The 16,624-nt window shown below is 38.7% G+C and overlaps 1 protein-coding gene across 1 annotated transcript; it reads right to left on the bottom strand.

Moving 5' to 3' along the window:
- Nucleotides 1–4,490: 4,490 nt before the first annotated feature.
- On the bottom strand, nucleotides 4,491–8,130 carry LOC122034664. Its single transcript, XM_042593984.1, has 4 exons — nucleotides 7,782–8,130; nucleotides 6,026–6,209; nucleotides 5,848–5,949; nucleotides 4,491–5,317 (listed from the first exon to the last, which is right to left on the bottom strand). The coding sequence occupies exons 1-4, from the start codon at nucleotides 7,788–7,790 to the stop codon at nucleotides 4,623–4,625; spliced, it is 990 nt and encodes a 329-aa protein (XP_042449918.1). The 5' UTR covers nucleotides 7,791–8,130; the 3' UTR covers nucleotides 4,491–4,622.
- Between the last annotated feature and the right edge of the window lie 8,494 nt (nucleotides 8,131–16,624).

Genomic DNA, 16,624 nt, shown 5'->3' with positions numbered 1-16,624 from the left:
ATCAAAGATATAACAGCAACATCACTTTGCACAACTGTTTTTCTTACAATTCTATAGATGTACTGCATACAAAATATATGGATCAACTCCTCCAATTTACAAGTAAGTCAAGACCCAGGGGCTGACAGCATTCTATAGGTCCTCCGATTATGGCCCAGTTGTTTGCACCGACTGCATTTGATTTTTACCTTCCTGTTGTGTTTAGACTCGATCCGTGCCTTCTTTCGCCTACCCAACTGCACAAGGCTACGGGGACATAGAACTATAATGTTGTTTACTCCCCTAGGCCAAAATTCCTTGCTTCGACAGGGGTAAATATGATCCATGTATGTCGCATTCCAATTCTGTGAATGAAAATAATCCTCACAATATGGGAGTGTATCCATGTTCCGATGAATGATGACGGTAATTGCATGTGAGCAAGGCAATCCTGAAATTTGAAACTCCCCGCAGTTATAATATTTTCTCTCCAAATCAACAATGAATGAAGCACCCTATGTCTCTACTTCCATTTCAGATTGAGAGTAGGGGTGGACTTTATATCGTCTGACTTTCTTTCTCCTTGAATCCATTTCTTTTGTAGCATGAGGTGTCAAAGCAACATACCATTTCGAAACTTCCTCCCTACGGTTATAGAACTATTGAGCTACCTTTCTTCTGGTATTATCAATTAACCTGTTTATGGGAAGTTTACGTGTCTCATTGAACAAAACATTTAAACTCTCTACACAATTGGCGGTTAGCATTGTGTACCTTCTGCCACTAAAGTGTAAATTAGTCCATCTTTTAGGGTCAATGTTTTGAAGCCACTTATGAGCATCTGGATGCTTTTCAAGCATGGATTGCATTATGAGATCATATTGGAGTGTTGTGTTTGCTCGAGCTGCTGCCCTAAATAAGCCTAAACCTGACCTACTGCCAGTATCTGTTACCATATTACAAGACATGTGGTGGCAACAGAAAGTATGATGGGAGGTAGGATACACTTTCCTAACTGCTGATATAATGCCGCGATGTCTATCTGATACTATGCTCATTGACTTTGCATCAACAGCAAAGAATCTCTTCGTATGATCCAAAAATCACTCCCATGTAGACCAACATTCAACTTCAGCGATTCCAAAGACTACTGGGAGGACATTGTCATTAGCATCAATTGTTGTATCCATTAACAACACACCCGGATATTTTCTTCTTAGATGTGTGGTATCAATTCCAATCAATTTGCGTAGATAAGACCTGAAAACTATTCTACAAGCTCTAAAACTCCAAAAACACCGTTGGAACTGATTATCCCCATTCCTGTGTAGTGCCACATAGGTTTCAGGATCCCTGACTCTTAACTCACGCAGATATAGTGGAAGATCTCTATATGCTTGGTCATAATCTCCAACGACTTTCTTCATCACTTTCTCTCGAGCTATGTATGCTTTTCTATATGATATGGTCACTCCAAACCTCGCTTTTATATCTGATATAATCATACTTGACTTATACTGTTCATTAGCAAGAAATTGCTCTTCAACAAAAGACGCTACAAAGGAGGAAGAGCATGCTTGATGATCAGAACTTTCCCTAATGGTGCCACATTGGTGTTCCTTTATATATTTCGTAACAATAAACTCTACATCCTCTCGGCCAACTACTCTCCATGTACATGGTTGATTGAAGCAGACGACTTTTACTTTATTTTTTTGAGTGTCAACTGGGTTATATTTCATATGTTTAACCATGACATGTTCCACAAGTGCATTCTTGAACTCTTGTCGAGACGAAAAAATCTGTCCAACACAAAATTCATGCTCATCTGTTGCCTCTTCAATTGACCTTTGGAGTAATCGAGAATTTAGAATATATGGATCATTAGCTATTGGGAACTCCTCCTCTAAGTCACTGTACTGCTCTGGAGAAATTTCATATTGTTCAATCTGCATATCATCAGCTAAGAATTCTTGTACATCTGTATTACATTGTAATTCCTCTCCAATTCGGATATAATACCCTTCCTCCTCACTCCAAGTAGGCTCAAAGTAATCACCAAGTGTTGTACAAGGATTCAAAACCTCATCTTCTTGAATACTTGCTTCTTCATTTAGATCAAATGTAAAATTATTGCTTGTATTTCGATTTGTGTTAGGTACACCACCATGCTCCGACGACGATGAAATATTTCTTCTGGCTAATTCTCCTACATTAGCTCCATGCCCAATGCTAGATTTTATATCAAGCGTATTCCATATCTCAGAGAAAATTTCTTCAGTTATATGATCGTCCCTAATAAATAAATTACAAACTAATTTAGTAAATTTGCAACTACATAATCAAGTGTTGTTGTACTTACAAATTTATCAAAGAATAAGTATATGATGTACCTATTAGATTTTCATAATTTATCAGTGGTTGTGACACAATCCAATTGATATGGGCCTAGGGCTATTGTAATTTTACATATTTCCAACCGCTAGGAAGGGTTTAGCGAGGAAAAGATCTATATGATGTTAAAGTAAAGTTTTAACAAAAGATCATGTTGGACTTGATATGATCACATATCAGGCCTAGCGTGGGCCTGATATCATCCAATATCAGGCCCGTATTGAAGTAAAGTGTTCTTGTAAACTTGGACCACCACTGAGATAATGAGAGGCCTAAATAAAAAATGGTTAGCACAATTTAACTCCTTACAATCACAGAAAATAACAATACGTTAAATGAGTGTAATCAAACAAGTTTAGGTCAATAAGTGGCTTTTGGTCAACACACATTGATGGAACAAGGGTAATTAGATTTATGCAAACTCCCAATCACTATGAAGGGTTGAGCGAGGAGAGAAGGTAGATATGGTATCAAACATAACTTTTGATCAAGGCAGAAAGTGGGCTTGATATGATCGCATATCAGGCCTAATGTCCGGATAACACCATATTAACCTAACATGCATGAGCAAGGTCTAGCTGAAATCTAGCATCATACTGGAACACCTTGTAAATCGATTAAGTATTGGGTTACATCATATTGCATGTGCTGTTGAATATTTATTCTCCACACATCCAATGAAACCATAAACACAATTTTTTTCATCACCCTTTATAATCAAACTGTAATTTTTTTTACATCACTACACTATTTACAGTAATAAATTGATACATACATCGCTAAATATTTAACTGTATTCTTCTACTAATTTCACTCTTGCTAGAAGTTGCCCTTGAATGTTGACGTTTTTTAACTGCTGTTGTCCTTTGGACTCCTCTTGAAACTCTTACGCCAATCTCCCTAAACCTTAACTGGTCTTTTGCAATCCCGCCAACCAGCACGAGAAGGAATGACAAGTGAAGGAGGTTCATATTTCTTTCGTGTTTATAAGACCAGACTAGAGGGATGGAGGGAGAGAGACGGTGAGAGGACGTGCATCCGAACCACAAATTAATTTTCAATTAAATTTGTGGCTTGGATGCTTGGAAAATGATGATTGAAAAGAGGAGATTGGCAGGTTGCCAGAGGGGTAATATGGGAAATGAATTTTTTTATCTGCGCTATTTGATATAAACAAAAGTACCCTACGCCTTTTGATAAATACAATAAACAACGCACACCTTTTGGTAAATTATCGAATATTATGGGTCTAGTAAGTAATTGATTGATTAGTGATGCAGGAGTTATGTTGGGTAAAAATCAAAAACGTATTTTTTTTCATTGGAATGGTTTTAAGGAACGTTTCTTTTCCCTTTAATATCAAAAGGGAATTATTGTATATTTTATTTTTTGAAAATATCTTTATTTTTAATATTATTGTTGTAATTAGGAATTTATAGTTGTATGACCACTTCAATTTTAATTAATATTACTAAATTGTGTTGTAGTAATTGTGAATTATAATTGTTACAATATAAACAATTCATCTATGATAAATACTAATCAACATTATATTATAGCAGTAGTTGATCGAGTATTAATAACAATTCTACTAATCACATTGATATTATAACAACTACGAATAATTGGTAAGTAACAGCTATACTTTTAAAACTGTTTACACCTACGTAAAAAATAAAGATAATTTTAAAAAACAGAATGAACAATGGCAGAATGGAGCATCCTATTAAGAATAAATGAAAAAAGAACGACCCGATTCCAATAAAAAGAGACATCCTCTTATGTTTGTCCAAGAATATTTTATTAAATTGTAAGCATACAAATCCTGTATTTTAAATTCCACTAATTAAATAAAAGTACTTGTACTAATTTAATAGAAGGAGATTTACTGATTTTAGAGGCTTCTATACAATGTGCAAATATGAAATCTGCAAGACAATATGAGACGTTGCAAATCCCCTTCACTACATTGTTAGAACTTTCACCTAACGTCTGTTTATTTATATCATTAGTAAAGCTCAGCTAGTGTGAGTAGAAGTCGAACTAGTAGATGTTTTCTCACACTAGGAATCAAAGCACGAGTATCTACTTTTTTTCATGATTTCTCCAGCAAACAATGCAGTAAAAACAAACCAAAATCTATACAAACTTTTAAATTCCCAGCGAGATCGAAAGAGAAAAAAATCAGCTTTGGAAGAACAATAAGGATTGTTATCCTACCTAGGTGAACAAGATGAAGAGCAAAAGCACTAGAGGATATCCGGGACTAGCGAATCTAATTTCTGTTGCAATTCCTTGATCGTCGAGCACAGCTCCACCTTCTGTTCCTTATAGCTCTTAAGCAAGAAATCTTTCCCTTCGATGACTTCCTTCAGCTCACTCGTCTCTTTCTTTAGCATCTCAACCATCACCCCATCTACTTTTCCCTTGTCCACTCCAAGAAAGTGTGACTCCAAGTCATCGCAGCTATCGGGGTAGGCGCTTACCAGCCCATTCGCATGCAGCGGAGACCAGTGCTTTGTCTCTCCGATATGATGATCAGCAATCACCTTTCTTAGACGCTGGACCTCTTGTTGGCTGTTGAACAAGTCATTATTGGCAGCATTGATTTGGGCCTGGAGATTCGCTGCTTCAGCCATTTGAATGTGCAGAGAATTCTGCATCTCTGTGATTTGGGATTGCATCTCCATTATTGTCTCATCTCGTCTCTTGAGCTGCCGCCTTAGCTTCTGTATTACTTCTTTCTTGGTATAGATGTCAGATCCAGACTCCGAGAAGTATGAGTCGGAGCAGTTTGAGTGGTGGCATGGCTTCCAGGGCAGCTCAAGAAGCTCAGGTGGTTCACCTGTTTTAGTATCTGCACCTGAGACTTTTACCAGGGGAAGAGAGAGATCAGCTCCTTCTGTTAATGAGCTTCTGGATTGCATGCCGCCACTTGAAATCTCTGTATTGAATAATGTACTAATATTGATTAGATCACAATAACTGTCAAAACTTTTAATTAACACTATTTCGATCAAGAAACCTCAATACATAACATTCATCCATTTTCCGTATCTTATTTATAAGGGATTCAATCTGATTCTATCATTTCAGTCTTGTGACCTTGTTAGTGGCATATTTGTAACAAACGACAAAAATGAGCAAGCATTTTATTAGATCATTTAAGTTATAACTCACAGCAGGATGGAAGGAAAAAGACCTAGATGAAGAACAGATCTTTTAAAAAATGTATTGTGCCAAAAGGTCATAGTAATATTTGCTCTAGGACAATAACAAGGTTTTTTTTTTTTTTTTTCACTATGGTCAACAAGCTTTTATTAAGACTAAACAAATGCTATCACTGACATTAATACCCAGAAGAAAGTAGATGCTAAGCATTGGAAAATACTTTCCATGATATTATTACATGTATATGCAAGCATTTCATTTACCCTTCATATTCGTTCTATGTCTAGCTCATGGTAAGCATACCTGAAAGAAATTGGGAACGATTTCCCTCGTCTTGAGCGAAAAGATAGATATCCGATTGCAATTGATGGGCTCTTGATCTCCTAGCTTTAGATTTCCAGGTTTCTGAGAGAACTTGAACAGTCAGGAGGGTTGGACTACAAAATAAAATTATGCTAGAGTACAGAGTGGCACATCATACCCTTGTTGCCTTTCTCTTGCTGTTTGTTATCAAGGATTCGTTTCAGCTGGCATCCAAGTTTAATCGAAAGTGTGCTCAGCAAGGCACCTCCTATAACAAGAACCCAATTTGGTCCATTGCCTTGATCATAATTCGTCTTATGAGATGTTTGAATGGATCCAGTTCCATTTATCTTTGATTTCATCTGGCAAAGAAAAGAGTTGTGACCCATTTGACATTAAATTATTTGTTTGTATTCCATGACATAGGTGGAAGTAGTGGATATATAGATGATACTATGTTAAGATCAAGTAGGCGAACAGTCATTCCCAAAACTTAAGCTATTTGTTAAAGCCCTCATTTAAACATTCTCATTCCCTCAAGTATGTCCAGACAGATTGAATGGTCAGCAATCAAAATATAACAGACAAAACTTACTTTAATCATAATCATTGTCAACATTATCAGGCTATGTTTGCTCCAACTATTTGAGGTCAGTTACATGTATTTTATCCCTCTGTTGAGCTTCATGCAAAACTATATCACTGGTAATAATAATATTAAATACATCATTTCAATATAACTAATGTTCTCTAAACAAATGGTCACAATAATTATGGAAACCAAATTTAAAAGGAACCATAATGCTGTGCTGCATTCAATGTCGCTAAGGAAAACCTTTTTTTGGATCAGTGGTACTGACCGAATCAGGCAATTCAAACATTTACTGGTTAATTAGCATCCATGAATGTGAAGATTTGCAAACAATACAAAGGAGATCTTCCATGTAATCATCAATTAACCAACTGAAGTTCACCAAAGTGCAAGGTTCCCCTTTTTGATTGCTTGACTGAAAATAGACCAGGAGTTTCACTCTTTTTCCTTGGCTAAGAAAACCTTATGCAAAAAGTTAAATCTATGAGCAGGAGAATCAGTGGAGATAAAAGTTTAGTTTGCATAAATGTTCTAATATAAATATAACTTACAACCCTGAAGGCACTCAACTAGAACAAACTGGAGTTAGCTACACTCTCCATCACTTTTCCCTGTGACCCAATCTTTATTAATTTTTAACTCACAATTCTGATTCACACACTTTTTTCTTTTTTTTCAGTTATGTATATGATTATCATCTTAATTTATGTTGTTTCCCCTGTATGTTGCTTATCTCTTACCCAATGTAACATGAGTAACATTGACAACTTCCAACTACATTGAACCTCCTGTCTCAACATCAAAACAACATTCCCCATACCATTCTTCCATTTATGCCTTTCGTCACCATTCATCCGCTCGCACTTGCACAAAAGGAAAAAACAATCGAAGGCAATCCTATCAATAATAACTAATTCTTCCACATCTCTTTTCAGACCTCACACTCATCTAAAGAAAAGCATCAAATAGGGTTTTGAAAAAAAGAAGATTATTCCATTATACTATCTTTTCCGTTCACACTCACCACAAAGAACATTTCAACCATCAGCAGAAAGATACAAGAAACAAATAGTTTCAAATGGCCTACGGGATTCAACCAAAACATGCTACACAACTTCTTTGCTTTCTGAAACCTTACGCCCTTTTAAATCCATCATTACGTTGTTCTAAGAAAAGTAAGAAACACAAAGGATGAACCATGCAGCGAGGATTACCAGGAATCGAAGTGCACGAGATTCAGTTTCAATATCGAAATAAATCCAAAGAGCAGACTCGATTCAACAAAAAGCATAAGAAAAAGAAAAGGCAGGGTAACGAAATAGCACGATTGGACCGACAATACCTCATTCATTCAAACAAGATCGACGAGCCACGACGGGGTCCCTCCAAGTTTCTCTCCGGCGAGCTTCTCTCCTCCGGTAGCGCTCTGATTCGCGTAGACAGCGAGCTCGGCGGCGGTAAGTCGAGCGAGGAAGATGGAGGCGGAGGAAGGTGAGTGGTTTCGATCGGGATGCCCTCTCTCTCTCCCTCTCCGTCCTTTTACAACGTCGAGCCGAAGCGTGGAGTGGCGATCGCGCGTCGCTCGCATCGCAACCGCCCTGCGGCCGTGTGCCCTAACCAGCACTCCACCTCAACGCCTTGCATCCGCATACTCTAACGACTCTCCCTATGCAGACACCGATGGGAACGCCCGCATAGAAAGAGCTGCCTTGGGTGAAGGTTTTGGCCGCTAGCGGACGTTTGTCGGTAACGGAATCCGTTTACCCCCCTCGGACCGGTCACCGGGGCACACCAGAGTGGGTTCTTCAGGTGCCAGCCCGGCTCCGTCCGTCGTCGTGACTCGTGACCCCGCACTCGCGTGGACCCCAGCGGTTGCTTCATTGAGGTAGACCAAATCTTTGTTAAATATATCGGCATATATAGTAAAAGGTATTGCACAAATCTCGAAGGGCAAGAGCCAACTTGCAGAAGCACGTAATTAAAATTTTAAAATATTATTCATTTTACCCCTTCACATTTTCAAATCGATTCAGGTATTATAGTAATCGATTCGATAATATTATGTGACAATGAACAATTTGTCTAATTGATTATGTTAGTGCAGCAAATCAGTCAATTTCATTAAAATGTGGTTGATGAATATATATATATATCGATTCAGGTATTATTGTATTCGATTCGATAATATTATGTGACAATGAACAATTTGTCTAATTGATTATGTTAGTGCAGCAAATCAGTCAATTTCATTAAAATGTGGTTGATGGATTGAAAAATCTATATGAAATAAAGATATATGTATTTGACTATTATATATATATATATATACACACGAAAATATTGTCCTGCGACACACATCCGTACGGATCGGTATGATGGATCGATCCACTGATCGATTCAGTCCCGTTGGATCAATCCAGCAGACGCGAGAAGACGAAGCGGGGTTGAATCGATCAGTGGATCGATTCAACCCCGCTTGCTGGTCTTCTTACGTGCGATGGATCGATCCAGCAGGGGCTAGATCGATTTAGCCATCATCTTCTCACACTCGTCTCGCGATCGTGAACAATTTCGGCCGCAATCCAACCCCAACAGCTACCAGAACCCCTTGGGTTCACCTTCCTCTCCAGTTATAGTAAAGTTCAAGGGCAGGCGTCCGGAGGCCGCCGACGGTGAGAGGGCGCGACTAACACGACGGGCGCGAGAAGACAAGCGGGGCTGAATCGATTAGTGGATCTTCTCGCGCTTGCTGGATGGATCCACTGATCGATCCAGCGGAGTTGAATCGATCAGTGGATCGATTCAGCCCCGCCTGCTTCGTCTTCTCGCGCCTGCTGGATCGATCCACTGATCGATTCAACCGTGCTGGATCGATCAGTGGATCGATCCAGTACTAATTTTGATGCACGCTGCATCAAATCGTACGGAGCGTGTCGTAGGATAATTTTTTTTTTTTTTTCTCTCTCTCTATATATATATATATGCCCTCTTGCCTTCAAACATGTATTGCACGTAATGATTTTTTTAATTTCATTTAGGCATAAAAGATAATGTGGAAAACTCATTTTAAATAATATGGTAATAATAATCACTGATTTAACTAGTTCTCCTGAATATATGAATATTTTTAAATATTATTATGATATCATATTGATCATAATAATTTTTTTTAACTCAATTCAAATCTAAGAAATGACGTCGGAAAGCACATTTTAATGATATGACAAAAAACTAAAAATATGAAAATGTTGTATATAAGATGAGTAACCTTTTTAATAGAATAAAATTAGGTTATATATTCTATTGCAACTTGAATTTGAAATGTGTAGTTGAATATTTATATCTTTCTGTTGTTATGCAATGAAAAGAAATTTATCAACTTGAGATATCTCTTGTTATTTTAATACTGAATGTGTATTCATGGATGTGTGGGGTTGAAGTGCACTACATCATCTTAACTAGGGGAATTTACTAGATTATATTTAATTATAGCAACTTAATTATTTTAATGAACTTACTATGAATTGATGGGGCTAGATCTCCTAATCCACTTTTTTTTGGAACAAGAATGAAGCACTTATAATTATGGTCGGATTGTGACTGTGATATGACTGTAATTGATTGTGATCCCTCTCTAAACACGGTTATAGTTTCCTGCAAAATGAAGGTTAGCCAGTAAGATATCCAATGCACAAGCAGCATTTGACAGCAGTAGGGGTGTAAATGAACCAAGCCGCCCGCGAGCTATACGAAGCTCGATTCGATAAAAGCTCGTTTGATGAAGCTCGTTAAGATAAACAAACCAAGCTTAAGCTTCACAATATTCAACTCGTTAGCTCGTAAACACGTTCGTTAAGCTCATTAAGTAACTTTTAAATAATAATAATAATAATAATTTTAATATTGAATTTATAGATTTTACACTCAACTTATGAAAAATATAGACAAATATATTAAATTGAATTATTAGAATAAAATTATAAATTTTAATAATATTATTATAATTTTCTATAAATATATAATTTAATTTTTAATGAATATTTAAATTTATGATTTATATTTATTAAGCTCGTTTAGGCTCGATAAAAGCTCGAATAAGCTCGTGAGCCATGAATATATTCGTTAAATAAAGCTAGAGCTCGGCTCGATAATAAACGAGCCAAGCTCAAACATTCAAGAGTTCGGCTCAGCTCGATTACACCCCTAGGCGCCAGGCTGCCTGGCCACTTGCCCATTGTCGATGGCCTCCAACCACCTGTCTTGACTCAAACTATAACTTGGGGGATGGTGAACTTAGGGAAGGATCACAACTAATTGCGATCGGATCGTAGCCACGACCCGACCACAATTGCTAGTGGTCCATCCCCTGGTCCACTTTTTTGTGGAACAGAGGATCTGCCCCCAAATTGATGTTATATCTATCCAAGTCGAGTTGAAAAAAAAATCATTACACTCAATACGGTGTATTGCAATGGTGTTTGAGGGCATGGATGAGTACATAGATCCTTTTTCTATATTATTTTGAGGTCTCTATGTCTATCAACCACTTTTGGTTGAAACCGACAATGAACCTTAGTCATTCAAAAAATCAAAATTCTTATATGTTCAGAAAGGGGGAGTCCAAAAATCTTATTTATGGTGTTGGTCAATGATTATATCACCGTATCATTTAAAATGAGTTTCGAACATCATTTCTCATATCTGAATCAAGTTAAAACTATCATTAAGCTTAATACAATATATCACAATAGTATTTGACGATATGAATACATTCAAGAGAACTAGCCGAGTACATAGGTTCTTGTTCTATGTCATTCCAAGGTCTCTAGATCCATTAGTCACTTTGGGACAAAACTGCCTCATAGACCTTAGTCATTTCAAAAATAAAAATTTTTAGATGTTCAGAAAGGAGGACTCCAAAGATCTTATTTATGGTCTCAGTCAGTAATTATTGTTGGTGCAATATCCCACAGGTCAAGGGTGACCTGGTTAACCAAGCTGAGCCTTGGTTAGGGTTTAGATGTTTGACAATAAGATATTGATCGAAGAAGAGTCAAGTAGGTCAAGGTTGACCGGATACTTGACTGGGAAGTCCTAACTGGCATGTTAGGCAGAAGAAAGTCCTAGTGAGTGAAGCTAGGCAGAAGGAAATCCTGGTGAGTGAAGCCAGGTGAAAGTCCTAGTGAGTGAAGCTAGGCAGAAGGAAATCCTGGTGAGTGAAGCCAGGTGAAAGTCCTAGTGAGTGAAGCTAGGCAGAAGGAAATCCTGGTGAGTGAAGCCAGGTGAAAGTCCTAGTGAGTGAAGCTAGGCAGAAGGAAATCCTGGTGAGTGAAGCCAGGTGAAAGTCCTGGTGAGTGAAGCCAGGCAAGGAAGGAAATCCAGATGGATCAAGGATGATCGGACATCTGGTGTTGGGAAGTCCAAGTAGGTCAAAGGGATTGACTGGATACTTGGCAAGGAAGGAAATCCAGATGGATCAAGGATGATCGGACATCTGGTGTTGGGAAGTCCAAGTAGGTCAAAGGATTGACTGGATACTTGGCAAGGAAGGAAGTCCAGATGGGTCAAGGTTGACCAGACATCTGGTGGAAGTCCAAGTAGGTCAATGGAGTGACCGGATACTTGGCACGACGAGTAAAAGTCCAAGTGGGTCAAAGGGATTGACCGGACACTTGGTGGGGAGTCCTAGCAGGTCAAGGGAGTGACCAGATGCGAGGCATGATGTACCAACAGGTCAAGGTTGACCGGATGTTGGTTAGGGAGGTTTGGGACTTGGTTTTGGGCAAAAACCAAGTGCTGGATCGATCCGTGGATCGATCCAGGCTGTGGATCGATCAGTGGATCGATCCAGATTCTTCCCAGCGAACAGAAAGCTTCTGGATCGATCCGTGGATCGATCCAGAGGTCCCGATCGATCAGCCGATCGATCGGGACGATGCTGCTTCGCGCGATAAGCGCTGGATCGATCCGTGGATCGATCCAAAGCCTCCCCGATCGATTCGGAACATTCGAATCGATCGGGATCCGACCGTTGCGTCGGGTTTAAAGCCGCAGGCGAGCGTGGTCTTCGACATCTCTTTACGAGCTCTTCTCAGATTCATCCCAGCTCCTCCACAGCTCTCTACAAGCACGTGATCGCCAGTTCTTGAAGGTTCTTGGAGGCTTTCCAAGTCAAGAGGCGGATCTATTGCAAGAGGAAGAAGTTAGGGTTAGGGTTTTTACTGCACATCTTGTAAGCTTTTGCTTAACTTGTATTTCCCTTTCTTCTTCTTGTATTGAGAGTGTTGTAGGGCTTCTCCGCCCTCGGTAGTTACCGAAAAGGAGTGTTTCATAGTGGAGGGTGTGTGCGTGGTGTGGATCCTTGGATTAGTCACCTCCTTTGGAGGTGGATACCAAGTAAAATCCTAGTGTTAGCGTGGTTGTATTTGTTTCTGTATTTTCCGCTGCACATCCAAGAAGAAACAAGCAACGAAGCGCACCGAGCGAACGCGACGAGCTATTCACCCCCCCCTCTAGCTACTTTTGGTCCTAACAAGTGGTATCAGAGCAAGGCCGCTCTTCACCGGAATCATCGCCGGAAGGGTCAAGCATATCAAGAAAAGCTAGAGGGTGAAGAAGTTGAAGCAAATTCATCAAGTTCAAGATTTTATCAAGCTCAACTTCAAGATGCAATTCCAAGATGGACTTGGATTTGACACAAGGGTGGCTCCACCATACTCCTCTACAAGCTTCGATTCTTGGAAATCAAGAATCGAAAACTTTCTTATGATGGAGATAGAGCAATGGTTTGCTCTTACGGAAGGCTTCGAAGCTCCAACAAATTCCAAGGGCAAAGTTCTAAAGAAAAGCAAATGGAGCCCGGAGCAAGTCCAAAGGTGCGAGGCCAATGACAAAGTGACCAAGCTTTTGGTCAATCTATTGCCAAGCACCATCCTTTGCAAAATTAGAGAATTTGAAGATGCCAAGGAGCTTTGGAGCAAATTGGCCAAGCTTCATGAAGAGATCCCCTCCACTGTACGAGATCAAGAAGAATCCAGAGAGGGAGACTCTTTGGAGCAAGACCAAGAGGAGGATTCCGAGGTTGAGAGATGCTCAACCTCCGAAGAAGAGGAAATCCAAGAAGCTTCATCCTCAAGGGAATGCAACGAAGGGAACAAGGAGGGAGCATACTCCTTGTTTCATATTCAAGATGATGAAGCCTCCACCTCTAGGATTGAGGGGGAGCAATCCTTGGTGACACCGGATCAAGAAGAAGAAGAAGCTTCTACATCCGGGTCAAGAGAAGAAGAGGAGGAAGAAGCTTCTACCTCCACAAGTCAAGAAAAATCAAATGGAGGAGAATCAAGGTCCGATCAAGAGGAAGCTTCTACCTCCGGATCCAAAGAAAAAGATGCCACTCCTACGAGCAAAGGTATAAATATTTCAATTAATAATAAAAATCATATTATATGCTTTGAATGTAGGGAACATGGGCACTACAAGAGCAAGTGCCTAAATTAGCCAAGAAGAAGGGCCAAGTGGCACAAAAGGGCAAGGTGAAGCCCAAGGAGACCATCCCAACACAAAGAAGAGCAAGGAGCATATTATATGCTTCTCTTGCAATCAAAAGGGGCATTATCGTAGTCAATGCCCCAAGGGGAAGAAGAGGGTCAAGGCTCAAGGAGGCACTAGTCAAGGGGGAGCCTCCAAGGTAAAGAAGAAGGTAACATTTATTGAGCCTACTCCTTTACATTATGGTAAAAAGCATGATAATTCTAATTTTTATCATTTTAATGCAATTTACCATAAGAATGGGAAGCATGAGGGCTTTAAGGAAAAGCATGTGGCCCTACATGCCAAAACTACTACACCTAAGGCTAGGAATGTAGGTAAAAGTCTAGGCAAGAACTCTAAGGATTGTAGCTACAAGTCTAGAAACAAAAATGCTCATGAACTTAATGAAAAACCAAATTCTAAGGATTTAATGATAGAAAATCAAGTCTTGAGATCAAGACTTGATAAAATGGAAAAGACCCTAAAAAGGATGGAAAATATCCTAAAAGGGAAAAATGAGCAAAACCTAGGGCTAGGAAAGTCAAAGCCATCAAATAGCCATAGAGGTTTGGGATACAAACCAAAGGCTAAGAAGGATGTGCCTAGTTATCATAGGGTTCCATATAGTTATGGAACAAACCCTAGGTTTAGTGGTCAAGTCAAGAACATTAGGGAAGTCATCCCTAAGAGTATTTTTGCAACCAAAGTGACTAAGACTTCTAAGAAGTCTAAGAAAGTCACTAACAAGGTCACAAGGGAGGCTGTCCCTAGGGTTGACCTAGAAAATGTGACCAAGGCTTCTAAGAAGCCCAACAAGGTCACTAGAAAGGTATCTAGGGAAGTTATCCCTAGTGAGTACCTAGAGCATCCAAGGAGCACCAATAGGTGTTGGGTTCCTAGGAGCATCTTCTCTACCCATAAATGGGGTCAACTCCAATTAGAAGGGTAGTTAACCCAACTTTGAGGAAATTGACACTCAAGGAGCATTTTCAAGGTTTTTGTTAACCTTTGAAAATGAAATGGAACTATTATTTACTCCTTGAAAGAGTAAAATGTGCCTAGTGGTGAAAATTTGATTTTAATCTTAAAAGGCACACATTGGGAAATTCATAAGAGCTACCAAGTTGGGATTTTGGTATGTTCTTAGGAAATTTAAGGCAATCCGGGCCTTAACCTTAAAGTGCTACTCTTGTGGAAAAATGAAATATGCCAACATTTGAGGAATATGCTTAATTTCAATTGGCATAAATTAATCAAGGGAATTAGAAATGCCAATTTAGGTTTTGGCGTTTTCTTGACGCACTTAAGGGCAATCTAGGTTTAAGTTGTAAGTTTAGCTAAGGTTTTAAGGATACTTAGATAGGTAATCTAGGTATATTTTATTTATGCTAAACCTTGCCATGATTGTTTGCTCATAATATGCCATGACATCATATTTTATCTTATTTGTATTTTGCATTCATGACTTATTATGAAAAATACAAAAATACCATGTCATGACATTCATACATCATGTAGTTATAGGATATTTTCTTTTGAAAATTATTTCCTTTTGATGTATGCCATAACATTATCATGCATTAGTTTAATTTCTTGTAAGTAAGGATAAATGGCATTTAACAACACTTATTAACAAGTGACATCCTAGGTGGATGTCTAATATCTTTGAAATGCCTAAATAGATATGCATGATCCCTAAAATAGGGCAAAACCAAAATCTTACATCTCACAAGGACTATAAGATGACTTGTATGTGTTTTAGTGCACATTAGATACAAGTGAGATGTTAGGAAGATGAACAAAACTCAAAATGTTGATTTAGTGCATTCATTTGAGTTTTTAAGTTCATCAAAACACATAGTTATGTGTTTTCCCATCATTGGGAAAGCTAATGTACAAGTCATGTGCATCAAGCCCAAGGAACATGGTGGGATATTGGTTTTAAAAATGTTTTCAAAATGTTTTTGGAAAACCTTGGTGAAGGCTATCTTTTGATAGTAATCACCATTGAATAGTTAGACACAAACTTGAAGAAAACACTAAAGTTTTTGCAAGTTTTCAAGTTTGTGTCAATCTTTGAAAATATGATGTATTTTCATAGAAAACTATTTTTCCATGATAGTATATGCTCTAAACATTGTCTACACGAAATTTCATAATTTTTGGATTTTTGTAGAATTTTCTAGGGGTTTCTGAAGTTGACTGAAATGGAATTTCAGCAACTATCAGAGCTCCGATCGATCCATGGATCGATTGGAGTGCCTGAATCGATCCATGGATCGATTCAGAGGGCAAATCTCGCGAGCAGTAGCTCGCTGGATCGATCAGCCGATCGATCCAGGTAGTCTGAATCGATCAGTGGATCGATTCGGAAAGGTTCAATCGATTGGAACCCAACTCCAATCGATCCAAGTTGCTGATTTTGGCTGGGAAAGCCTGATTTCAGCACTTTGAACCTATTTTAGTCTAGGTAACCATTCCAAACCCTTAAAATACATTTGTATACATAAAAAGGGTGTTTTCGTGTTGAAAACAAGGATGGAATGGTAAAGGAAGACTTCATTGAAATTTAGGTTGAGGTTTGTTTCAAATTTTGAACAGTTGAACCTCAAAACTTCTAAATCTGGGTTTCCTAAAGGTTTAGGGATTCCA

Source organism: Zingiber officinale, chromosome 11B (assembly GCF_018446385.1).
Source record: "Zingiber officinale cultivar Zhangliang chromosome 11B, Zo_v1.1, whole genome shotgun sequence".
Taxonomy (NCBI): Eukaryota; Viridiplantae; Streptophyta; class Magnoliopsida; order Zingiberales; family Zingiberaceae; genus Zingiber; species Zingiber officinale.
This window is presented reverse-complemented; position numbering and strand designations above follow the sequence as displayed.

Bases quoted from the DNA above. Each gene is read 5' to 3' on its own strand.
- LOC122034664 (XM_042593984.1), bottom strand. The intron at 5,950-6,025 runs GTATGATGTGCC...AAGTTCTCTCAG, and splicing joins GCAAGAGAAAGGCAACAAGG to AAACCTGGAAATCTAAAGCT. The intron at 5,318-5,847 runs GTATGCTTACCA...TATTCAATACAG, and splicing joins TCGTTCCCAATTTCTTTCAG to AGATTTCAAGTGGCGGCATG.